Raw genomic sequence first — 27288 nt, 5'->3', positions numbered from 1 at the left:
TCAACACATAAGCAAAATGCTAATTTTTGATGGATATACTCGCACTTGGTTACAAAAAAATCTTTTCAATAAGTAAATATAAAGTTTTTAATGTCCTGGCACTCCTTTGGAGGCTGCGATAGAGATTTTGCGCATATTGAAATGAGGAGTCGAAAGGTATGAGGTATCTTTTGATTAAGTAAAATTGATAGCAACTGCAACTCCAAATAACCCCTTTATCGTAAACCCTATGCGGGCAGAAGATGTCTTTGGTTTTAAAACTAGCGTTGATTAAATTTTGAACACAACACAGACAAAAATTTCAAAAGCCAATGGAGCTTAATGGCCATACACTGATTAGAGAAACTGAGAAAGTTGTTTTTATATTCATCTCATATTCATCAAGTGTAGATTTTTATATCTAATTCAAAGGCATTGGTAATTGCGAACTGGAAAAATTTCCATTTATTGTGTACGATACTTAAACGAAACAATATTGATTTATGCTTTGTCACTTATTTCCAATAGAGGTGGTTAATGTGCTTCAATCGAGTTCAAATTTTCCTGATAAACATTCAATTTATCAATACTGGAATACTAGATATGAGAATTTAATTACAGGATAACTTCCCAAACAGGTGGAAGAGGAAAAACAGACTTTATTCTTTATTCAAAGTTTTTTGATATTGTGAAACACTAATGTCTTTACAATAGCACAGTTTCATTCAATTACAAGCTTTTTACTACCAATTAATTCCGTTTATACCCATTCATCTACTTCACTACATGAATGATTGGACTAATAGATAATGTTTGAGATAGACAATTATTAGCTAACAATTATATTGCTCCAATGATATTTAATAGTTCCGTTAATAGAGAAACAATAATTTACCTGAATTCGGCAGTTCCGCCCATGTGAACACTTAACAACGGCGGCGAAATTTCTACATGTAACGTGGTAGAGACTAATAATCGTAATTCGGCACTGGATTCACCACCTGCGTTCGAAGCTGAACACCGGTAAACACCACCTTAAAAAAAATTAGATATCAATCCCGGTTATCTCTGGATACCTCTGCCCATCGTAGTCGACTACTTAGTTACATTTGTCAGTTTTAGATACAAATACAAAATTGAATACAATACTTTTATCTAATATTGAGAGCATTGGTTAATTAGATAGAACGGTCACTTCCAACTTCAAGTGATCTTAACCCCATAGATACTTTAATTAGTTCGGCACGGAGATCAAATATTAAGATTATATATAATTTCAGAAGAATATAAGACAAAAATCAGGAGGAGCTACTTAAGTTTTGAGATATGGAAACAATGATATGAATGTGTCAAATGTTTCAACGTACTAAGAACGTGTTATCATACCTGCGATGATTTTCTATGACTTTCGACGTGTATGAAACTAACAGCAGTGTGCCAATAAACTCGTTCCGACTTTTGGTGACAAAAACCATCTCAAACCACAATGTTTCGCTGGTGTTCCGAATTCAATGGTAGTCGCACTTAGCTGCAATATGAATTTCGTAAATGTTATCCAAAATTGGCAGTTGTACTAGAAAACGTCGATGCTGTGAGGAAACTGATATAGCAATATCGTTATGGGACATACTAACAAAAGCTGTTCGCTCTAAGCGCCTCGAAGAAAAACGATAACCTGTTTTTTAGGAATAACTTGTCGCCACCTTCCATTAGACCAACGTAGAATGGTCAATTCTAAATAGTATACCAGCATGTCTTTGCCAGAAGTGTTCGAAAACTCAATCGCAGCCAATGCGAGCTCTCACACACCAGTTCAAACAAAAAACGTTTTCGAACATTCAAAATATTGAATTGATGGGTCACTAGCCATACAGTCCTTGTTTGGCACCCATTGATTCCTTCTTACTTCCGCAGATTAGAAATAAATCGCGAGTTAAAACATTTTTCTACACCTGAGAAGCGGTTGATGCGTTCAAATCACATGTGTTGGATTTACCTCTATCAGATTGTTTCACAATTGGTTCAAACGCATGCAAAAGTGTATTCACTTTAATAGGGAATATTTTGAGAAACAATAAAGCCATATCCAATTATAGATATTTGTTTTTATTTGTCTATCTCAAAACTTAAGTAGCGAACCTGGTAGAAGTACATAACAAGCGAAAGATTAAGTTGCTAACACAGAAACAACCACTGCGACATAATATTAATTTAAAAAAATACAAAAAATATAATGCACCGATTGGCATCACACCATTATTATGTTACTTCTTCTAACAAAGTTAGTTTCGTAATTTTATATTTTAACTAAAAATATATTCGTCGATATATTTTTAGTTAACAGAGAAGGAAGGGGACTAAAATTTTGTCATTATTGTGAAAAATATGAAACTATGTTAATTAAATGATAAAATTAACACAAAAGTCAATTTATCAAAATTAAATTTCAATCCACCACACAAAACTTTTCTAAAACTATTTTTATTTTAAATTTTTGTACAACGCACATATTTCAAGAAATTAAAGTTATGTTAAACAACTGTTATAATTTTAATTTATCTTTTTTTGAAGTGGATCAAAAAAATCAAAACTTGATTTTAGCATCTATTACAACTACTTAATATTACTAAAATGATTGTATCTCACCATCTTCAATATTCACAGCCTCAATAGCTAATACAGGACCTAATTGCCGAAGTCTTGGGCCCGGAATTATGAGACTAGGCTCCAATCCTGCATGAGTGTACCATCTGTAAAAAATATAAAAAAAATATATTATGTTATCTTCAGCTTGGGTTGATCGTAGACGGGTGTAAAATTGAGAGTAGTATGAATTTTTTAATCCAATACCGTTACAAAATAAAAATCTTGACAAAAAATTAAAGTTTATAATTAACAAAAAAAAAAGCTTTATCGTAGAAGGGTGAAAATTAAGGTTTGTATGTATTTTTAAATATAAAAAAATAAATTTCATTCGAAAAATAAAAAAAAAGTTTAAGGGGTGGACCACCCTCAACATTTAAGTGTATGAAAAATAAATGTTGGCCGATTCTCAGACGTACTGAATATGCATATAAAATTTCATAAAAATCAGTCAAGATGTTTTGGATGAGTATGATAACATTGTGGCACGAAAATTTTATATATAAGGTTTTCCTGTTTTTGCAACGTTTTTCTTCGATACTTCGTTCCTATTGGTCGTAGCGTAGTATTTTATAGCTTAAAATATTCCTCAATAAATGGATCATCCAACACAAGAAGCATTTTTCAATTCGAACCAGCAGTTCCTGAGATTAGTGCGTTCAAACAAATAAAAAAACTCTTCAAGTTTATAATATTAGTACAGATATAGTGAAAGTAGTACATGCATTTCACGATCGTTAGAATGTTTGTAACATTATTATTGTAGTATTATTAAAACTGTAGATATTTTCCAGAAAAATTCTTTCTATCATGCTTAATGTTGTCATATCAGTTTCTCATTCAATAATTTCGTTATGTTGTCAACCAGAAGATGCTGCTGAAATAATCCAAATGCCTACATTTGTCGTGAATATATAGTGAAAGCTTGGAGAACTTATAACAATTTTTGTGAGAAAAGCTGTAATATTTTGATTACTTCCAGATAGAAGTCAAAGCAGTAAATAAACAGTGGGATATGAATATTCTGGGCAAGTTTGAAGAGAAACCAAAAACCACATTGAGGTTATTTTTTTTTCAACCTGACATGAATCAAAGATACTTTAAAGACCACTACGCAGAAGACGTGGATATTTTTTAGAGCATTTTCTAAAAAAAATGGGCTATTACTAGCATTAGGTCCGTCCGTCTGTCTGTTGCATCGAAGCATGTAGCGAGTTCGGATTTTTTCCATTTAACTGTATAGTTGTAGATAAACGGAAGAAATTCAGGGCATTATTAGTACAAAAATTTATTAAATGAACCAAAATGTGATCCCATTGGCGAAATCACCTCAAATGACATCGACATCAATAGATATGATAAGACAATTGGCTTTAATGGGTGTCAATTCATGTCCTTCATGGTCATTTTTCATTTCATTAACAAATTATTGTGAGAATTGTCAAGAAATAATTAAATTGATGAAATTATTGATATTTTTTTTTGTTTTATTTTCCGTGGAAATTTCGTTCCATAAATTAGGATGTTTGTTGATATTTACTGATTGCTAACGATAAAAAATGCGCTTTAGTCCCTAGCGCCGAGAGTGTGAATAAACCGAGCAGCGATTTTAAGCTTTCACCTAATTCTCAATATTCTTATGCGTGTTGTGAATTTTTAATTTTTTGCCATCAAGCAGTTTTCGTTGCTCGTTTTCATCTCATTTTGAAGCTCCTGTTATTACCTTTCTTACAGTTACAGTACGTACATTTTCTAAAATATTCTTCTCATAATAAAGGAAGATTTCATTTCCAAATCCACAGTTATCGAATGGATTGTTTCATTTTCGACTTTCTCAATTAACAATATTTATACTGGATCGTGTTTTACTAATATGCTGCATTAAAATCTCTGAAATTGGAAAGTGATTGAATGGAAATGAGAAATATTTTCAGTAAATACGAAAAAATGTTGGGATTCTGTACAAACATAAATTTCGAGCTGCCCTTAAATTTCCTCATATTGATTTTGTACTGAAATCGTACATTCGTACACAATTACCATTATTAATGTTTTCATTACGGCCTAATCTCCGAACTCCCTACCAACATATGTTGCGTAACAGAAGCTATAACGTTCCTTTTCTCTATTATTTACACACGACGACGACCTGTACGGATGTTGAAATGGAAAGGGACGAAGCAAATTCTCATAATTTATATTTGGGACAATACAGTTACAGGTATTGATTTAGTTGGAACATTATACCATAAAATATCTGGAATCGTATCAAATAACGCGTTTCTATAGTTCCTGAGAGTTGATTTTCAATGAAAATTTAATGGATTTTGTTAGTCAATAAACTAAAAAGCAAGTTTATAAGCAAAAAGTTATGTAGATCGGTTCCATCAAAACTGTAATTTCATACCGAAGTCAGATTCTTAATCTAAAAATACAAGATAACTTCACAGAAAAATGTACTAGGGTTTTAATCTGAACCACATCTATTTTGGATATGAATTGACCAGGGTAAAATATAACGTATTTTGATCAATGAAATATATAGTAGAGGAGACCGTGGGAAATCGACCTCCACCGATTTCATAATTAGATGAGACGTATTTTTTATCAAATATAAGTTATAAACAAATATGCCTAAGATAACTTGCCTATCAAAAAGTGTTTATAGTTATTTTTAATTCAATCAATTTCAATCATTTTTTCCTCATCACCTTCATTCTTTTGATAACTGAATCAATTTTATCTCAACTAATAGTTTTTAACTCACAGAATATGCCTAGATATGCATAGAGAAAGAAGAGAATTATTAGAATCTGATGAACAGCATTTAGCATCTGATGATTCTAAATAATAATATTGTATTGAAATTTTATACGAATATGTTTTGGAAGCTGATACATCCAATGAATTTATGTTTATGTCTGACTCTCATGAAGGTGCCAGTTACACGACTCGTACCAAGCAGTATTAAACATAACTTTTTCAATATTAGATTTATTAAGCAAAATTTCAAGTAAATTCAAATCAAAAAGGTACTCTTGATAAAACTTGAGTAGGTGTTCAAAATGTTCTCCGTTTTCACGAATAGAAAAGTCTATATTTTTGATAAAAAATCCATTAATCTTCTAATCTTCTGACTCTTCGGGAGATCATTAAAGTAACGTTCAATTCTGTCTTTCAATTCTTGATGTGATTTTACCTCTGCAGCATAAACTTTTTCTTTGGGATACGACCAAACTGTGTGATTCAATGAATTAAAATCGAATGACCGAGGAGGTCAATGAATCGGAGCTTCTGGGCCTCTACCAATTCATCGATCCGGAAAATGGTTACTCAACAAATTACGACACCGTCTAGCAAAGTGCGGTGGAACTCCATCGTGTATAAAAAATAGATATTTTCGCTAGCTTGGAGTTAAATCTTCCAATATTTCGAAATTCGGAATTGAGAATCCACAAATATTCACGCCTAAATTTTTCCTGGAGTTATGCGAGAAAATTATTAGATACTTAAAGCAGGCGCCTTATTTTGATACAGCAATAATAGCAATAAATAGCAAATAAAAGCAATAAATAAGAGGAAGAGAGAGAGCATAGTAACAATTAAACCAATATGCAGCTTGTCCGGAATTAAATATTTTTATTAGAATTGAAGTCGTTTACAGAGTAGAAGGCACTTTTCAGTAAATATGCCCTCAAATTATTGCGGAATTCGGAAAAAGATGATAGCGATTTGATTTCAATTGGCTAGTGATTGTGCATTTTTTTTATTGTAAAATATTGAGCCCTTAACTAATTATGAACGAGAAGTAGGTAGATAAAGGTCGTGGTCCGCGTTCCTAAGTGCCTCGCGGGAGTCTGATTATTTAGTGGCCAAGAATGAATACTCGCAATAGAACTTATCGATTTGCGAGTTAACCAGACGTGGTAGGAAAAACGCATTATATTTTTAAAATCAGCGTGAAAAACTGCTAGAAGAAGTTCTATTTTCATTTTGTCGTAGATTTTGATGCAGATTTTTTAGGGCTTCTTACGAACTGTTCCTAATCTAGGTATGCAAGTCAAAAGGAAAGTACATGACGTTCACCCCACCAACAAACATGTTCTTTCAATATTCGAAGTAACAGGCGATCAATTGCTTCTAAGTGCTCCGTGCGCGAACAACTTTTCTTGGATATGGCTCATCTTGGAATACCCATACACTTGATTATTTAGTTTCGGGTTCATATGCAGAGATTCATGATTCGTCGCCTATTACTATCTCATAGATGATTTTTCAAAATCGCTATTGAATTTTACAGCATTTCTTTCCTTCAATCGATAAGAGCTTTTTTTGAGCGATTGTCAAATTATGCGATATCTAGGGCGAACAAATCTTTTTCAGAGTCAAATGTTCATGCAATATTCAATGTATGCGAGTAGAAATAATGCCCAAGTATGCTTCAATGACGCAATTGTGAGTTCGATTATCACTTATGATGCAGTCGTTTGGGGTACTAGTATTCTGAATACCACGAGGAACAATCTCTCGAGAGTACAAAGACCAGCTTGCATATTTGCAAACGGGGCCATGAAATCATGCCCAACAGCTACACTATAAGTGATTCTGCATCTCTCATCTCTCCATATAAATCTGGAAAGCATGGAAGAAAAAACGTAACTTAGAGTGTTAGGAGACGGAATCCCCAAAAAAACCGTCCCTTAATAATGACCAAACCTGGGATATGCCTCAGTATGATGCAACGAAAAAGTTAGCTTTAAGAAAAAATTTACCTCAATAACAAAACTGTAGATGTGTAGTGGAATCAAAACATCACACAAGAAATGAATAGAAATGCCATTAGATTATATAAGGAAGGATCTAAAGTAGCAGACAGAATTGGAATAGTGTGTAAGGGCTCAGAACCAAACACTGTGAAAGCCTGCGCAACACATCAAGCATTTTTCAAGCAGAAATTTATGCAAATGAGAAATGTGTCAAATCCGATAGCCAAGCAGCTTTTAGAGCTTTGAGCTCCAATATGATAAAATTTGTTTGAGATTGTCTAGAAAAATTAAATGAGCGGGGCAAGAAAAATAATGCTATCCTACAATGGATTTCAAGGCCATCGGAGTGAAGTGAAATAGGTCCTTTGGTCGCAGTGTATACGATACTCCAATATCTACATATATTCCTCAACAATACATCCACAGTATCTCACATGACGATCTTGCAATATCAGTTTAGTCACAGCATCGATGTTTTCTAGCACAAAAGCCAATTTTGGACGACCTTTACGTATTCCAACTTGTACCGAAGTGGTATTACGATTGAATTCGGAGAGCCACCGAAAAACAGTGACTAGAGATGCTGCTGTTGGTTTAATCCACGCTGAATGTTTCAAGTATCTGAAAACAACTCAAATAGCACATGTATGACAACACATTCACATCCACCATTAAAAATTTCATAATATGGCAAAGTCAGATTTGACATATTCACATCAATATTGCCATATCTCAAGACTCAAGTAGCTACTCTCGTAATTACATCGAGATCTGAATATGTATATTATCGACCACTCTGCGAAAGCGGCAGATATTTCGAGTTTTAGTATGTTTATTTTCATTGCAGAAGTAGCCTCTGGGATATAACTTTTCCAATTTTTCCTAGTGAGTGGCACACTCTTTGTTTTACCAGAATTATAAGCAAGACAGATGGAAAAAATTGAAATTATTCTCTGTCAAGATTCAGCTTTTCAGTTAAAAAAGTACATTCGCAAAATATAATCATTTTTTTTTCAATAATAATAGATTTCAAACCCCCCTTAAAAGAGATTCAAACAGAAATGGAACTGTATTATTGGGATACATTATTTTCTTCTTTACTTTATAAATGATTTATCATTATCACGATTCAATCTTTTATATAAAAGCCATTTTTTGTGCGTCAAAAAAATTCAATTTTAATAACGAGCGATGGCTGGCTATTAACCTCACTAAATCATTTTGCTCGTTTTTAAGTAAGCTAATAAACAAACTTATTTGAATATTTAAAGTTGGAATAAATTTCAGGTCGGATTATGATGACGTGGGATGAAAAGAGAAAAAAAAGTTAATTAGAAAACTCGCATCGTACCTCAACATGCCACGAAGTTACTCCCGGAAATGATGAGTGATAGTGACGTTTATATGACTTTCCCCAAATCCCTAGCCGAAGGGAGCTTGTATTAATTTTCATGTAAATATTGTGAAACTGCGAGATTGAAAAAATTGACTTCAACAGCTTTTATTAAATTGTCTCTGATTTTACTTCCAGTTTCTCAATAAACTAATGAGGTTGAGATAAAATATATTTATCTATATAAGGGGTGTGCCAAAAACATGGGAAATAGCTATCTTGCTCCATGTGGTTGTGATCTAACATGAAGGAAACAAATCCTCGACTTTACCGAATTACTTCCACTTTTTTTCGCAAAATCTATAAATATGAAGAAACATAATGGGGTTAGTTATTTAGGGCGTTTCCAAGCGCAAAAAAAACATTATAAAAGGACGTGGAAACGGAAATTACTAGAATTTAGAAAAACTGAAAAGATCTAAAAATGATATTTGGATAAGAAGTGATTTCTTAAGAAATTTCACGTGTTGAGTAGGGTTACTACCATACTTTAAACAAGCAAATGAAGAGGGAAACAGCAAATCTTAAGTAGGATGATTTGGTAATGAATGATATCACATATGGGGCGGATGACTCTTCAATTATTATGTGTTTCTATGTTCCACGGACAACGCTCTACCACGGAGAGATCTCAATAGTTTTTTTTTTTCAAATTTGGTGACCAATATGCTTTTCAATAAAGTAATATTTTGACATAAGCAAATTTTGGAAAAATTTAACCAGTGGCGCGCTGTCAGAGTTAGTTGTCACTTTTATCTCCCTATTTTTCACGCCACTGGAGTAAAATTCTTTTTTTAATTTTGTTTTAAATTGCCTGATTATTTTTAGTTGAAAAACTAATAATCTTTTATGGAGCTAAAATGAACGGTGTAGAAATTTGCCTCGAAACAAAAGTCTGCAAGCACGTAATTTACAAATTAATTAATTCTTCATTCAATTTCGAATAATGATTGCGTAAGTAGTTCAAAACAAATATAAATTATTCATAATCTCAATTGTTCAAACAAAAATAACAAAAGTGGCAATGAAAATAATATTAGCACAAAAAAAATTAAACAACACTGTATTACAACAATAACAAACTTGACAAAGTTACAGTTGTTCAAACTGTTGGCCGCTTACTTATTACACCGTTTTGTCTATTAGGTCTTGTTTAGATTCGATGATTGTTTCGTACACTAAGGACTTCATACAGCCCCATATAAAATAATCGATAGGATTTAAGTCAGGTGATCTTGTTATCTTTTTCTCTAAAACTGTTTAAGTAATTTCTTGCCGCTGCAGCAAAATGAAGAAATGACAATTCATCCAACATTTCTTCCAGTAGGCGCGTATAAATTGATCCATTTAATTTATTTGGTAATTATTGTTTCAATAGAATGGAAAATTTAGTGATCGCGTCGGCTACAAATGGCTTGGAAATAAAGTGAAAACTCTTGATATAACATATTTACAGCAGCGATTTCATTCGTTCGTTTACTTTCTAGAGCCGAATTATCAAGAACTTCTTTTGGTATAGATAATCGCTAGTTTATCACCAAGGAGACATAAATACATTAAGTAAGTGAGAAGCATTGTGTATAAATTCACCCCACCGTTAAAAACAGTTTAAATAATAAATTAGTGAAGAAAAACACTATAACAATGTGATGAATTGAAACACATTATCAGATGATTCCGATAATTATCAGAGTTAGAATATATACATCTAATTCTCCACAGGTCTTCGCTTGAACAACCATTAGATTCTTCTTTGTCAACGTTTACTTTCTTGTATTGTCTATTATATTTTGAATTTGTGTCTATTCAGCTAAACTGATTTTAAATGTACTCAATGTATATGAATGGGGTCAATAAACTATCTATCTATCCATCTATCTAAGCAAAACTGGAGCTCTAAACTAGATTCCAAAGACGTCAGCATTTGAACAAAACTTTCCAATTCGCATCTGTTGTATTTATAACTCGTATATTCACTCAACAATTTGATCATTGCTGATCATGTACGTATAAGAAATCATCGAGACTAGACAAAGGAAGTAAAGTACTAACGACTTATTATAGTTTTAATGGATGGAATTATGTTAAGCTTATTTCTAGTCTTGAAGCTATTTCGAAGCAACACATTGCTATTTTGAGACGTTTCTGACTTATTGAGGATCCGAAAAATCACCAAGTGATTAAAACTCGTTGCCAAGTGTATAATCGCTTATCTATATGCCGTGATTATGATCAATTCGGAATTTCTTTTTGCAAATTTCACGAACCATATAACCTGCTCAAATATCGTTAAAACATTCTCATTTTTATCGACCGGACTTTCCCCTCTTGTTTCGTTACCAAAAAATTTCAGTTTTGTTTAGGGAATCGGTTGAGTTTATTACATTTTTTAATTAGTATTCACATTAAAATTTCTATGTACCGTTCATCATATATAATGTTGAATATAGTAAGTCTTCATAGACCTTTTTATTATGAAAAAAAAAATCTCTTCACAAAACATTTATTTGTTTGTAGTTATACTTGATATTCATGGAAATGGATCCTTATTTTATATAAAAATGCGCAGGGCTTCATAACGTCTTATCGTATTTCCACTCGAAGTTTAGAATTTTTATTTGAAAATTGCAGAAGTATCAGTTACATAAAGCTTTTAGAAACATTATCACGATAAGGATAAGATATTGAAAACCTTCAAAGGAGTAGATGTATCAAATAACTGAATGCCTAATGGCTGTTAGAGAATAACACTATAAAATATTTTTAATGTAATTATTGAGTCTTTTATTCCATAAATGAATAAACAATAAGTTCGCCCATATTATAACTATTGTGCTATTTCCAAGATTTGAGAGATTATCATATTTCGTGTGTGCCTAACTCCTCTTTTATTTGCAAAAATAAATATTTAATGAATTTAGATACTCAATCGCTCCCATTTTCAGAGAAATTACTAAGATACACTTATGCGATTGTCAAACAGAAACTAACTCGTGTGAAAATTCTAATTCCATGATTTTCATTAATGAATTCCTTAATAATATTTATCATTATAGCTCAACTAAGATTGTAGATATCCAACGTCCAAAATCAAAGCGATGGTTATCTCCATTAGCTATTTTTTAAAACGTATAAAACAGACGTTGATGAATAGAAGTGTTCATAAAATTAGGGATGAATTTCTAACGAGCGTTACTCACATTTCCCCTTTATTATTTTCAGTGAAATACTAAACTAAATAAATGACTGTTCCACTGTCGCATTTCTTTTGTATTGCCACCAACCGGGATGTCTACTCGGCACTAATCCCTCGTTTTTTCAGCATCTAATTAAATCTTTTTATTTACCTACTTTGATGCATATCTGGTCTGGATTTTTAATTAAGACTTCAAAAACATTTCGTACATAGAGATTTAGTTTCGCTTTTCCTCATAATCATTATCCTAAGTTATTAACTACAGACTTTTTGGGTATATCGCAAATACACAGCAAGGCATATTTCTATCTATCAATATGACCATTAAAAAATGCTCAGTCATTAACTCGTCAACGTGAATTATGTCGACGAAATGTGTTGATAAATATATTAGAGCGTTTTCCAACAAAAAATTATACAGGGTGTGTTATGTGACAGTGCCCAATACCAACTGTCGTATTTTGACGGCAATCCCCTATATATTATTTATTTTTCCGATTCTTCAAGAAATACTAGACATAAATCATAAATAATGTACATAGTCGTTCCTATACCTGCCTGCAATTGTTTTCATATTTAGAAGAAAATTATTTTTTCTACTACCGTGCGTAAAGTACCTACTATTGACATACTTTCGAATGGGAAAAACTCTGCTTCACACACTAATGCGTGAAGAAAAATACTTTAAGCAGTAGTGCGTGAAAAAACGTATTATTAAGGTCTTCGTAATGTAGTGGCTAGAGTACGAGGCTCCCATGTTAAAATCGGGCTTATGCCATTTTTCATTTTTCTACTTAGGCAGTAATAATGATTTTTAAGTGGCATTTTGTTGATGTTGATGTTGATGTTGATGAGAAGAGTTAAAATGTTCAAAATATTATAAGTCTTTTACCAATATTATCTAGATAAAAATTGTATTATAAAAGCTAATTTTTATGAAACAATGGCATTAGAGATGACAGATATCAACCAGAATAAACTGGGAGATTTGAAATTCATATTTCTGTGGAAAATCAAGTAATTGCTATCCTTTTCTGTGAATCTATCATTTAAAAATTAATTTTCTTCAAAGTCCTACCTTAAAGAAAAACTAATTTTTCTGTCAACGTAAGACCCAGATACTTTTTATCTGCTTCTACCCGAATAAAATCGAATCGACTAAAAAGGACGAAAGAATTCTGTCGTTTAGAAAAAGGAAAAGCGTTGAAATAATTTACCTGTACTCTGGTGCCGGACATCCTTGTGCAATACATATTAATGCCGCCCCTTCATCTTGAGCTACGGTGACTGTGCCTGAATTTTCCACAATCACCGGAGGAACAATGCCTCTGTGCTCTGTAACAGAAAGTCGGTTATAAATAACTTAAGCAACTCTTTAAAACGGTGTATTACTACTAAACTCACGGACTCAAATATCTCCTAATTTTTTAACAAGTTTATCCCGAATGAAGAAAACTTTTCGGTTATAATAGTTAAAGTATAGACAATATATGTTGTCTATGCTCGAATTGATATTCGTTAAGATTATACATAATTGTGCGATGGTTAGCTTAGTTAGTTCGGGCAATTTCGATCTAAATTGGTCGCGGTTCATTTGGAGCCCATTTGGAGCCCATTGTGCTATTCTTTAATTTTCATCAATTGTGAACTTAGTTAACTAGATGACCAGTCACAAATATTTTTCGTTTCTATAGTTTTTTTTAAGCATATCCAATCCAGAAAATTGCTTTTCACTTTATCTATTTTGAATTATGCAATTTTTTCGAGGCAATCTATTGTGTTGTCTCCCAGCTTTTGACGTAGTTTTTTTGTCAAGATAGTGTTCCTGAAAAGAGTTTTCTTCTCTGTTTTCTGCTAGCATTACAATGTCCAATGGTCTTCTGAGACGAATATTTTGTGAATCTTATTATAAGGCTGAGTTGATTGTCGTATTGTTTGATTCAGCATCAGTCATCTGCGAAAATTGAGATTGCATTACCACCACTTGTAGGGATGTTTATTTTCATCTTTAAGTACGTTTTGGTGATCATAAATATAGTCGGTGTTTTGAGCTAATAGATCCTCCCTTCTTTTTCTTTCTATTCCACTAATTTCTTGAGGAATAGTATGTTCATAAATTTTCTGTCGCCAATGGTCTTTTTAGGCTATTTGAGCTTCTATGAACAATTTTATAGGCTGCTGGCTTTGTACTTCTTGTGGACGTATGGCTCCACTTATTTTCAGTACTGTTGTCCTCTTTATTGCTTTTTTGTGCGTTGCTGTATGCAACCAATATATTACCTCTGTTTGTAGTCACCAACTAGGTGTGGGAAGTGTTGATCTTTTTTATATTTCCCAAGTATCTAGCTTCCTTCAGTAGATTAGGTTAGATAACCTAATGCTAAAGAAGTATTTACCTCTTCTATAATTAAAAAAGTTTCACCGATGTTTCCCAGATGGTGGTTTACTGGGCAGTGTTCAAGTTACTCTCCTTAGCTCGTCTTTATTCAATGAAAGGGCCTCTTCAGACCAGTTAATGGAATAGGAAAAAAATCTTTTCGATTGTTTCAAACCTGGGGTCTTATTTCATGTTTCTGATTTCTTCTCGTTTTCTCGGTTTTTCAGTACCATGACTTGATGGATTTTTGAGAAGCCTATGATAAGTTGTGGTCCTGTAAAAAGAATTGTCCTGCCTGTAACTAGCGCCCTCAGTGAGAGTCAGACATAAAAACAAATTCATTGGAAGTATCAGCTTCCAAAGCATATTCGTATAAAATTTCAGTACAATGTTGCCAGTAGTTGTGGCAAAATCGTGAAATGTGTGTATAATTTCACCATTTCTGCAACAGTTTGTACTTTATCCAACATTTAAAAAAAATGTATTCACAAACTTTGTGAAAATTTGTTCAACTATAATTTGTACCAGAATTTTTTCTTGTTTGTGAAATTCGGTTATTTTTACCTACAAAAATTTTTACTAGGGTACGAGCGCAGAGAAATATTTATTTTGTAGAGATACGCCCACTTCTGTTTACAAGAACAGGATTTTTAAAAGCACCGTTTCAACACATTAACTTGAAAATAGCTTTTATAATGGGATTCTTGTGTGTATGTACACAATTTATAAACTTGTTCAATTTAAATACAAACCAAACACTGCAACTCGTTCACGATTCAGGCATAATATGGTATTTTATTCCGAACACTGAATGTTTGCTTTTCATCATTATGTAGGCTGTTATGTTGTCTTTTCATTGTGGTTCCAGTGTTTGTTAAAAACTTTAGAAAACAACTAATTTATGATAAAGAATTGTATGAGTACGGTTCTATTCAAGGGTCACAGGCATTTATATCAATGGCAGATACTTATAGGACTTCATCCATGTATTGGAGAGAAAAATTGATTGCAGAAAAATGAAGGGCAATACTATTGTGGTTATTAGAATCGAAAGAGTTTTCACTGCACTGATATTATGTTCATTGTATTGAAATCAATAAATATATATCATCTGTTCATTCTATTTTGAAATTCATGTCTACAGATGGAGGTTTTTTGTAGGAGTTATGCAATATCTTGTCTATTTTTACTCATTTTGTAGAAACATATGATGTAATAGTGACAAAATCTAAACCAAGAAAGGACGATTTCAATCAAATAACTCTAAGTAAGATATTTTTTTATCAACCAAATTTGGGTCACAGTGTTTTCACCACAAACATCTCTCACATATTAAGGGGATTAAATTATGTACTTGGAAATAATACAATGAGCTAATATCAAAGAATCATGTAATTTTATTTATAGTTTTTGTTTAAATAGTGGAAATACGAGATCAGTAGTGAGATTTATAACCGTATTTTCCATTAAAGAGACCTGATATACTTATACTTCTTCTAATGTCAATTGCAGATTATAAAAAACATTGCCGACAATTTTGTTTGATCTACTATAGGCGTAGATAACCTATTTTATAAATTTATTATTTTCATAAATACTTTTAAAAATATTTATATCTTATGCGAGAAAGTATTCGTTAAAATACAATCGAAGGGAATAAATTAATCAGATGCACTTAATTGTAGTTCCACTTGGAAAAAATCAATTTTATACCTTGTCAACTGGCTACAACTGAATATTAAATTATGAAACGTAAAAGGACGAGTACAATGTAACCTGCCTCTAAAGGAGTTTGGTTTAAACAGGGTACCAGACCTGAACTGAGCCCCTTTTTTACTTCATTCGGCTATTAGAATTTCGGTAATCTTTTATCTAACACAAATAATCTTGTCGTCATCGAACTATACTTGACGATACGGTTTTGGCCATCCGTTTATTCAATTTTTTGTGTTTAAAACCACATGCTGACAAAACTTGCTTGTTGAATCTTTTCCTTTCTTAAACATTCGAATATATTTAAAATAACTTACTATGTTTGTATATCTGAATCTTTATTATTAAATTCATACCTGTCTTTATTTTGATTACACTGTGCAATTTCCAAAGAACGCCATAATTCTATTTATTTAAAGAATTTTATGAATTGAATGAATCTCACCAAGTGACACCACTGTTTATCGCAGGCTGCCTGGCAAGGATATTTCGAAGAAATTGTGTACGTACGCCTTCCGACAGCTTCGGCCAAAAGAAATGCATTTCGGAGTATGCTTGGGGCCGAGCTCCAAATTTGCGAGCCAAATTCTAAAGATATCTGAAATCTGAATACTGAATACACTGTTTACACCATATAATTGATGCAATCGAAAAATCCTGTAATATTTGTTTCAATTAACTGTTATTATTTACTTTAAATAATTGTAGTCAATGTAAATATCGAAAAAGAAGATATATCTCGATCCTAATACCTTCCTAATGAAATGCCACACATGTTATACCACCTATTTAAAAACAAGGGACTGGCGACATGTCCTGTATGGTTAAAATCTAAGGGATATTACCAAATATCGGGGTAGACTGTTTTCTATTGCCCACACTGTAGATAATGAGTTCAACGGCTGTTTTTTAGAGAAAACATCCGAAGATATATAAATCAACTCTTTCAATCAACCTCGTAATATATCCAATTAATGATTGAAAGAGAGCGCCCAAGGTTTGTATCATTTATTTTATCAAATGAGAATTTTAGTGGAGAACAAACATTAAAACCATAATAATACCTTAATCCTTATAATATTTATGTTTAATCCTCATATTCCTTACCTGTAATCCTCACGTTAGCCGGACTACTGACCACGACCTGTCGACTAAGACGATGCATTGTCCTGCAACGGTAGGTGGGAAACTGGTCGCTGAACTCCAAGTTGTGGATGAGTAATTCTCCCGAGGGGAGTTGGTGAAACTTGCCGTCTGGAAATGCCAAACACATTAAGTTGTTTAATGAACCGATAAGATCTAGAAGGGTGACGGTATATAATGAAATATTGAAAGTTTTATACGTCGCAATGGATTTGTTCTCACGTTTCTTAACAAATATGTGAGTTCAATTGAATTAACGAGGATAATTTCACTTGTTTAGTGCGGTTTAATTGTAAATAAAACAAATAAGAAGCGACTTATCGATTGCCTTTTATATAATAAGAAATGTAAAATAGAACTGTGATTTTGAAATACTGGATAAATGATATTTCAAATAATTTAAGCCATCTTCATATTATCTCTCATTCAAAAAATTTATTAAACTTGTTTCAAGTATTCCAGATTATTAAACTAGTTATTTATTAACTTTCATTTATGGAATTATTGTTGTGTCAGCTCTATTTTATTATTATAACAGGGTTGTTGTTGTTTCAATCAATAACTGAAACGATGCATAATTACAGTAATATACACCAAAGGAGACATAAGAAACAGAAACAATCATAGAAGAATCACATTACAAAGCACAGTCTAAGCCTAGACTAAGAATCTAGAAAAAACCATAGAAGACTCACAACAAGGATTAAGAACAAGACAGAGAGATACATATGTTTCAGATATCTTGAAAAAGGATTCAACTGAGTTAACAGGAATGACATGGAGAATTTTAGAATACAAAGGAATAGAAGAAAAACTGAAACGGAATTGAGGCTTCATATAATCAGATGAAAAACAATATCAGAGTTATACATGAAGTATCAAATAGGTTGGAAACAACGAAAGAAGTAAAGCAAGGATGTATACCAAGCCTATTATCATTTACAATAACGTTAAATAAAGAAAAAAAAAAGACAAATTAACAGTAAAATATCGAAGATACTGTACGCATATGACATATACAAGCAGAAGATGAGAAAACTTTGAAGTCAAACTTAAAAATGTGCAAATATATTCTACAGATAATGAATATGAAAATAAACGAACAAAAAATTAAGTCGATAATAATGAGCAGGTCAAAAGTTTCAAATACCTCGGCATGACGCTTACACAAGATGGAAGATTAGAAGAAGAGATAAACGGGAGAACTGGAGGAGCTGGAATATTATTCCAAGGCAATTGAAAAATATATTGAAAAGTAGCCACACCCATATCAATATATAGATCAGAGACATGGATACTCATATTTAAACAAGAAAGTAAAAGAAAAAGTATAAAAATGAGGGTAAATAGGTAATAAATCAAGAAACGACATAATAAGGAATAACACTTTGGATTCAAAACCAATTCGAAAGAGAAATGAAGAAGGACCAGTAAGATGCTTAGGACATATTATGAGAATGGGAGGAGAACGATTAATACAGGAGATGTATGAAGCACGAACTTACAATAAAAAGAAAGGAATACCAAGAAGTAGTCGGGATAGAAGAAATTAAAATAGCACGGGAAAATCAAGGAATAAAATGGCAGGAAATTGAACCAAGGACTCAGTACAAGAAATAGAGGAAACTGCTGTAAAAAATGGAGCTCACTCAATAACTCCAACCGTTCGAGCATGTTTTATTCCAACTTGCCTTACTCTAGCATACCTTACACCTTAAAGTGCGAAAAGGTTTCCAACTTTTGTTTGTGTAGTTACTGTTGTATCAGCTCAGCGAAAGAAATAGAGAAAACATGAAGATGTGCTCCCAAAAACATAACACGTGAAGAATTACACTAGCAATACTTTAGAAGGGTGGACATTTTTGTTACTTATAATATTGCAGACGGATCCTACAATAACATCATATTGTAATGCAGCTTTTTGGATGAATGTGCAAAAATTTTTCAACCAAAATTTGTATAATATCATAACGCCAATGATTTTTGATAATTAGTAACAGTATTTGATCTACCAATTTTAATGCTATGTTCATTAATATCTACTTCTTCAGAAACTTCCTCACTTTGGTTGCGATTTAGATACGAATTATAAAATAAATGAACTACCTCGTGTTAAATCGTAACTTATTAATGTATTCTGTATGAAGGAACTATACAAATATATCAATGTTAGTGCGATAAGTAGAGATGTGTAAATTTTGACATGAAAAGTGTTAACTTCTATTATCTATGTGAAATCCTTTTCATTGGAATAAATAATCGCATCGACTTGACTATTATACTCATAACTCCCTTATTGCAGATCAGTTTATAGAATATGAAATGAAGTTAATCGTACGTTTATGTCATAATAATTTTTCAAATATCTGCGTATTTCTTTTTAAAATATACTTATCTTGTACCGTACTTGAATATTCACAATTTAAAAGCGGCTGACATCTTAACATCAAAATTATTCAACTCGAATACATCCTAGTTATTTGAGACATACGAGTGTGATGGAATCCTGCAGAATTTTCAATTACCTCCAACAATGCGATGTCTTCTTCGATATTCTCTTTGAATGTGGTTTCACGAATTAGTTTCCACAGATTTCTTATTGAGTCTTTGTTCAACACTTCGAATAAGTTTTATAAACGCTGTTAATAAGTTAAAGTTCAATCTGTGTTGATAAAATATACGAGGAATTGCCTCTACCACAACAGAGAAACAAGGATTTTCAAAATAAGGAGCAGAACGGGAGATCTTATGTTCGCAGAGTTAAAAAATTCGTGTGGAAAAATTATAATAATCACATTTGTCAATAAGTCGTGTGACTAACTGAGAAGAATACATTTTTTTGCCAAAATTCGATTTTATTCATCAATGTGATCTCCTTAAAGAGCAATACAATCATTCCAACGCTTCTCTAACTTCTCGATGGTGTTTTTGTAAAAGGATTTATCTTTTGCCACAAAATTTCATTTGAACTGAATGAGTGGTTTGGATATCAGCGAATAGCCAGAAGTCACTAGGAGCCAGATCCAGAGTATAATATGGATGAAGAAGCAATTCGAAGTGTAATTCGTTCAATTTAACCATCATTATATCGACTAATGAATCGGTGCTTTGTCTTCGTGAAACAGTGATTTTTTCTTCGACATATGAGGCCGTTGTTCCTTGATTTTTGTAATCAAACGATCCATCTACTCTATGTAGTATTCGTTATTGATTGTCTCTCTTTTGTAGATACTCGGAGTCCATAATCTCCCCCGCTGACTGTTGTACCTTTGGACGCTTCGGATGTGGTTCACCGGCTGCAGTCCACTTAGATGATGATCGTTTTGATTCCGGAGTGAGGTAATGGATCCATGTTCCATCTATTGTCACATATCGATGCAAAAAAATCTGATTCATTACTTGTAAACACTGCTTCAAATCATCAACACGTTTCTCGTGGTAAAATTTTCATGTATAATCATAAGCACACTGACTTCTGATATCTTCACGGTCTCAGCTATCTCACGCAATTTCAATTTATGATTAGATATAGCCAATTGATGGTTTCTGGAGTAATCACTTCAATTGGACGACCAGAACGTTCACCATCATCGGTGTCTGTACGACCACGTTTAAATTCAGCAAACAAATAATAAATGATTTTTTTCGCAATGATGGATTAACACACGTAATGGTTTTGGATCCATTGTTTTGAAAATAACAAAAGTACCTTCAGTTGAAGTTCGGGATTATGAATCGGAATTTGTAGTTTGGAGTTTAGGATTATTTTTCAATGGATTAGTTCATTCCGGCATTTGGTTCAGAATTGTTTATCATATCACAGTCGTTTTTATTCATTTATAATGAACGTTTGTTTTTGCGATCATTGTTATTTTGCCTTATCTAAAAATTTTAAGATCAAGATTAGTTACGAGATCATTTCAAAATTTGATGTCGATTGAATTAATTGTTTATTTATTTATTTCAAAGGACGACATGTTATTCTATTTTTAACATATATAAAGTTATTGATCACGAAGAATATCTCCATCGTATCATCAAAAAAGTAAGTTTTAAGCAAATAGTTATAACCTACTAAAACGTATTTATTCAATTTACTAATGATCATGAAGATTCAGGAGAAATTCAATTTAAAACGGAAATTGTAATACAAATATATCTCCCCATGTACTCTTTGAACAAATCTTTTTTTCCTTTTCGCAAACTCAAACGATAGCTAACACCCTAAAAAATTTCTCTCAGTATTTGAAATGGATTAAGACGGGATTTGTTGATTCTCCAGAGAATGATGTTGGGGAGGTGTCGGTTGTTTGGGAGTTTCCATTCCCTACGGAAAGTTGATAGTACAGAGACTCTTTGAAATAAAATTTTGGTTAGTTCTCCTATATTATCAAATGATGTGCAAAACTTATCTTTCTATTCAAAAAATTTTATTTCTTTACTCATGTCAAATGAAGCGGAATAAAATAAACTGTTTGACGAGTTTTCATCTATTTTACATTTAAGATCTGTTGACCATATATATATTATACAATATGTGTCTTATTTTATGCTCCAATAATATTTCGTCTCGGATTACCTAATTTCTGTCTTATATTAACTGACTGTGAAGAATCAAAAAATCCACCTTATTATTGTTTTAGTCAAGATTTATTGTAAATTGACTGTCCCCTACCCTAATCAACATCTTACTTAAGCGATTCCATATGTCCCTTAGACACTTGAAGTTCCATTAACGTCCCAAATTACTTACCCTTCTTTTTGTATTGATGTGACTCTAGCCACTATTAATGTAATCAATTATAGTTTTTTTATACAATACGACTACTATTTAAGAGAACATACACACGCATAGTGTGTTCTTAATAGTTTTGACATCCGTCGAGTACAGTAGTAAGATTATTGAAACCACTTTGTGAATTATGTAAGTTAGTTAACTCACATGCTATTTTGCACTTTCTGTTAATCATAGATTTGAGTACTGGGATTTAACTGTACATTATACATATTAAACGTTTTGGTACTTGACATATTTTTGTTTCAACATTATGAATAGGCCATAAACTGCGAAGAACTCCTGTTTTTATCCGTCTTTTCAGCGTATCCTTCATTCCTCTTGTTGTTGTTGATAAGATAATATTTTGCCATTTCAAGCATATAGCATTACGGCACAAAATTCCGAGAAATTATTTAACAAGAGCAATTATTGCTGCTCACTTTTTCGATAACTTCTCATTGAATGAATTCCCTAAGGTTTTTCTTTTTTCGAACAAACACGTTAAACTGAATTCATCTGTGAAGACTTGTGTACAACTGGAGACAATTTTGTAAACAGAGCTTGACAAAGAATATTCCATTGATAATATTCACATTCATTAATTCTAAAACTGGAGCCTCAGGCGGCTTACATTTCTCTGGAGACGAGTGTTTTAACGAATACCGAAATTCTCGGTAATGAGATCGCTGCCAAGAGATACTCTAATATTATATTAATCTAAAGATGTTTCAAGAGGACGTCATTATAAAACAAAATATATTTATTCATTGGAAGGAGAAGACAGATATATCGCGTCTTCTTCCATTCGTTGAAAATGAAGTACTCGTAAGAAAAAAAATCACATATTCATCCAAAGTATTTTCTCTACATCTACTTTAGGAAGTGACATATTTCTCATAGCTCACTTCATTCCCAGAATATACAAGAAGTTCAGGGACTTAATGCAAACAATTCGGGAGTGAGTAGATGACGTGAAAATAATGCTCATTTCTGAGTTACAGGCGTTTAAATTTGCGAAATCAGAACTTAAACACAAGGAATGACTGATAGGATAAACTTCCATTATGACGTTATGAGGGAGAATCTTGGAATGCTCTTCCAAGTTCAAAGAAATATCCTTTGTAGACTCTGGAAGTGTGTAGAAGGGCAAGGTGCCCACTTCGAACATTTTTTATAGTTTTTTTTGTTTTTATTTGATAAGTTATAGGCTAAATAACTTTTTCTACATTTCAATTTTTCCTTATGTAAGTAACACGTGTTTTAATACCTTCTGCAGTATTTTCAATAAATAATTACAATTTATGATAATTTTCTTTGGAATGTATCTTTATGGCGAATGGTTTCTTTGGCATGTATAATGATCTAAAAACATACATATCTTCTAAGCATATCGAGTCAAACAATAAAACATCGATTGAAAAATGATTTTTTCTACAATTGCTATGAAAAGTGACGTAACTAAATTTCAAAACCACATATTGCTCACACTGTGAGAAATATCATTTCTCACTGCACTTTGCCTACATTTATATGGAGAATCAATAAAAATCGACGAAAACTTAGTTGGTTATTCTCAACTTTAAATAGTTGACACAACTGTCAGATTATAGAAATTTTTAAAATTTTTAAGGTAGTTTTCATTCGTGGTTTGATGAAAATCGCAATTTCCATTGAATACTCAGTCAGATATATCGAAAAAAGCAGCAAAAGTAAATTTAGAAATTTAAGAAAATATATGAATTAGCGTACGAGAAATGTATGGAATCGAGAAGAAATACAAAAAATAAAATCTTTTTCGGAAACTATACGTTTAGTTTATTTTGAAGAGAAAACTTTAAACGCGTATACACGTTGATCACAATATTCAATGTTGCGAAGTACTATTAGTATAAGAAATAATATTGATATATACAAGTATCAAAAATTACTTTCATTTTTGAAAAGAAAGTCCGACAATCACGTTCCCAAAAATCACACAGACCAATTGCAGATATTTTTAAACGAACCTCCAGACGAGGAATATTTATTAATGAAGATGAATTTATTTAGAAGGAACTATTTTTAGAATCTCATTCTATTTTTTCCTTGAATTAATATAGATTTTTCTAATTAGTGGGTTTTTTTCAGTAGATAAAAAGAATTAAATAATTATTAAAAATTCTATTAGCTTGGCAGGGGCATGTCGTAGAGAGAGTTGGGAAGTTAAGAATCGATAATTTAGGGGATTTAAATTCAGCTTTACTTGTGAAATTAGATAAAACGAAAACAAAAAAGCCAAGAACGTTAACTGTAACGGGAGAATTTTATAAGATATATAAAAAATGTGCGGAAAATGTACTAGACAGGTAGTTGTCATCAAAAATTCGGTAGTATGGGTGAAAAATTGATATTTGTTTTTAAATTAGAGAACCCCTGTCTATACACAGGTTACTGCTTCAGACGTTCTTCGACAACAATTTTAGTAAATGCAGGAGGGGACATATTAAGCGCCATGGAGGATAGCAATCCAGTACTGTAGCAGAAGGATATGTCGAAGAGTCTATTAAAAATAAAATTAACGTTGCTAATAAAATCGTCAACTCAATTGAAAAACCACTCGAACAGAAATAGAGACAGAAAATAAACCTTATATGAACGATCAACCCTCAACATCTAAAATTAACATACCAGAAAATTTAATAAAAAGAAATGACGTTTCGGGTTTAACTATTGTAAAAATTTCACAATCAACTACAACTCGTGTGTTTACGGCACTCGCCTTTCAGGCACGTGCCACAAACTTCCACATTGGTGAGAAAAATGGAAAAACTTTTCTCACTTGTTGTACAATATATTATTTTGCTATGTTTATATTGTAAAGGTTGTCCTTGTAAAAGTTACGGATTGTTAATTATTGGGCATGTGCCGCCCCTGTCCTTCAGATGATAAAGTAGAATTATTTATTCTGTCAAATATACAACATGGACGTAATCATTCATTAGAAATTCATATTGTTCGAATGTATAATTTAGAAAATATACTAAAATATGAATTCTGATTCTGCAACTTTAGAGGCGTATAAGTTAGATCCGAGGTGTTTTTTTCATGTCACTCCCGTATTTTTCACTTCAAGTCCCTCATCACTTACATTTATGTGAACATCAATACAAATTTTTTTTGAAATTCGTAAATTTTCATTCGTGTTTTGATGAAAATGAAGTTGTTTACCATAGTTGATGAGAAATTTTGACAGTTCTCTGCTAACCCTGGAGTACTAAACCTCAATTTAGGTACCTTATCACTAAATCTTCGTCATTGTGACTAACAGTATCTAAAAATCAATTAAGAGAGTTGTAAAGGAAACAAGAAGAGCAAATAATTATCCATTTAACATTTTTATTGATGGGATATTAAAACATGAACATTTTGTGCCGAATATTACAAAAGTAGATATGTAAATAAATGCTTACACAGACTGTTACATAAAAAATTCAAATAAAAATGGCTTAGAAAACCCAAAAATTATATAAAAGTCAATATCTTTTTCTATTCACATTTACTACATTTCTTCGAAACAATTTTTACACTTTAGTCACATAAGAGGTTTTTGTCATTCTTCGGAGTTTGTACTCGCATTTAGAGCGTGTTTTTTCTCTTGTGCTTCTGCTGCAGGTGCTAGCCGAGGAACTGAAGTTGTAGGTCCAATTGCTGCGTCAATCCTATCCTTGACACTTCGGTGTTATCCAGGTAGATCCCTTCTTTTTCTCAACCAAACAATTCACACATGCAATAAATCCTTGTCAATGGCTTTACTTTCCGTTTATTTTTATAAAAATTATGGCAGTATATGATATATGAATTTAATTCTGCTGATTTGATATCTCTATATTGGTGAAACGAAGAATTACTTCCATAAATGAATCGATATAAAATAGTTTCAGACACAGGATGTCGTCAATGTATCACCTCTCTTTTAGCCTGAATTTTCTTACCTTACCCACAAAGGTTATACCATATTGTTCCAATTTTATATCATATATACTTATATTATACCAATTGTTCGACAGAGGTAGTCGAACCAACGAAGATTTAGTATTCTAGGGTTAAAAAGAAGACCGTTGATAGATTCGATCATCGTTAAAGAAAAACCTTTATTTCAAACAACCACTTTAGATGCTATCTTTTGTCTAAACACTTGTTGATCATTTTTTATGAAGGCGACTATGAAAAGGTTCGTTGTACGTGACTATAACCAAAAATGGATCGAGTTTCCTCAAAATTCTTCATGGTACATTCTAGTTTTATATGATTCAAATACTACGAAGCCATTATCATCACATACTTGTGCGTTTTCATTAAGCAAAACAATAATACGACCTTCTCCAAGGTATATTTGAACTTGATGACTAAACTTCTATTAATGACGAAAACCTCTGTAGTTTATACCATAGCAATGAATGAAGTTGATATAAGTTAGAAATAAATTCATAATTCCACAGTAACTATGGTACTAAATAGTCGACAGCAATAGCATCAAAAATTTTTGTTCATTTTTGAAAGTATTAGAATATTGAGATTGAGTTGAATCAACCACTTTATATTTTGATATTGAATTTCTCCTGCTCCTTTATATATTTATTTGATAAATTCCATTTATAGAGTAACTACACTTAGAAGCCGATATTCCAAATTTTTGTTAAAATGAATATTGGCATGGAGTGTTTGAATACATTTGAATCCTTCGTATATTTCGCGAGATGTAAGTGTTCGATAAAATGAAAAATGTGACAGAGATTTGATAGTTGAGTATTTTTCAATGCGGGCGAAATGGTTGAACATGAAATCTGATAAAGCGAATGAAATTGGAATATTTTGTATTGACTGATGTTTCAAAGATCAGTTACATTGTTTCAGATATACCGAAAGGAAAATTTTGACAGATAATAGAGCTTAATTTATCGAAGCTATATGTATCACTCGGGTTTCTATATATTTAGTCTGTTACATAGTAGCGATAGCTGGGTACTTACAAACTCACTGAAAAGCAAAATTCAAGCAGCTAAAATGAAATACTTACGCAGAGTCAAAGTTATTACCAGAAAAGATCGAATAAGAGACGAGAGATAAGAAACTGCGATTAAAACAATTGGAAAACTACAACTGGTATGATCACCTTTGTAGAATTTAGATCAATAGAGCGGTCAAAAGAATTTGGCAAACTAGAGAAATAGAAAAGAGCAAAAGAGGACGTCCAAGAAATCGTGAGAAAACAAAAACACCAAGGGTACACACGGGTCTATGATTAAACACATTATATGTCAC

General features: G+C 32.1%; 1 protein-coding gene across 5 annotated transcripts in view; it reads right to left on the bottom strand.

The window, feature by feature from the left end:
* The window catches only part of LOC130896195 (cell adhesion molecule Dscam2), a 260584-nt gene that overhangs the window by 121909 nt on the left and 111387 nt on the right, over positions 1 to 27288 (bottom strand). For all 5 annotated transcript variants that reach the window (XM_057804116.1, XM_057804113.1, XM_057804114.1 and 2 more), the window contains exons 4-7: positions 17175 to 17321; positions 13195 to 13312; positions 2626 to 2729; positions 875 to 1013 (exon numbers count right to left, since the gene is read on the bottom strand). In XM_057804116.1, the coding sequence (XP_057660099.1) occupies positions 875 to 1013; positions 2626 to 2729; positions 13195 to 13312; positions 17175 to 17321 (508 nt within the window). The remainder of the gene's footprint in view (positions 1 to 874; positions 1014 to 2625; positions 2730 to 13194; positions 13313 to 17174; positions 17322 to 27288) is intronic.

Source organism: Diorhabda carinulata, chromosome 7, assembly GCF_026250575.1.
Source record: "Diorhabda carinulata isolate Delta chromosome 7, icDioCari1.1, whole genome shotgun sequence".
Taxonomy (NCBI): Eukaryota; Metazoa; Arthropoda; class Insecta; order Coleoptera; family Chrysomelidae; genus Diorhabda; species Diorhabda carinulata.
This window is presented reverse-complemented; position numbering and strand designations above follow the sequence as displayed.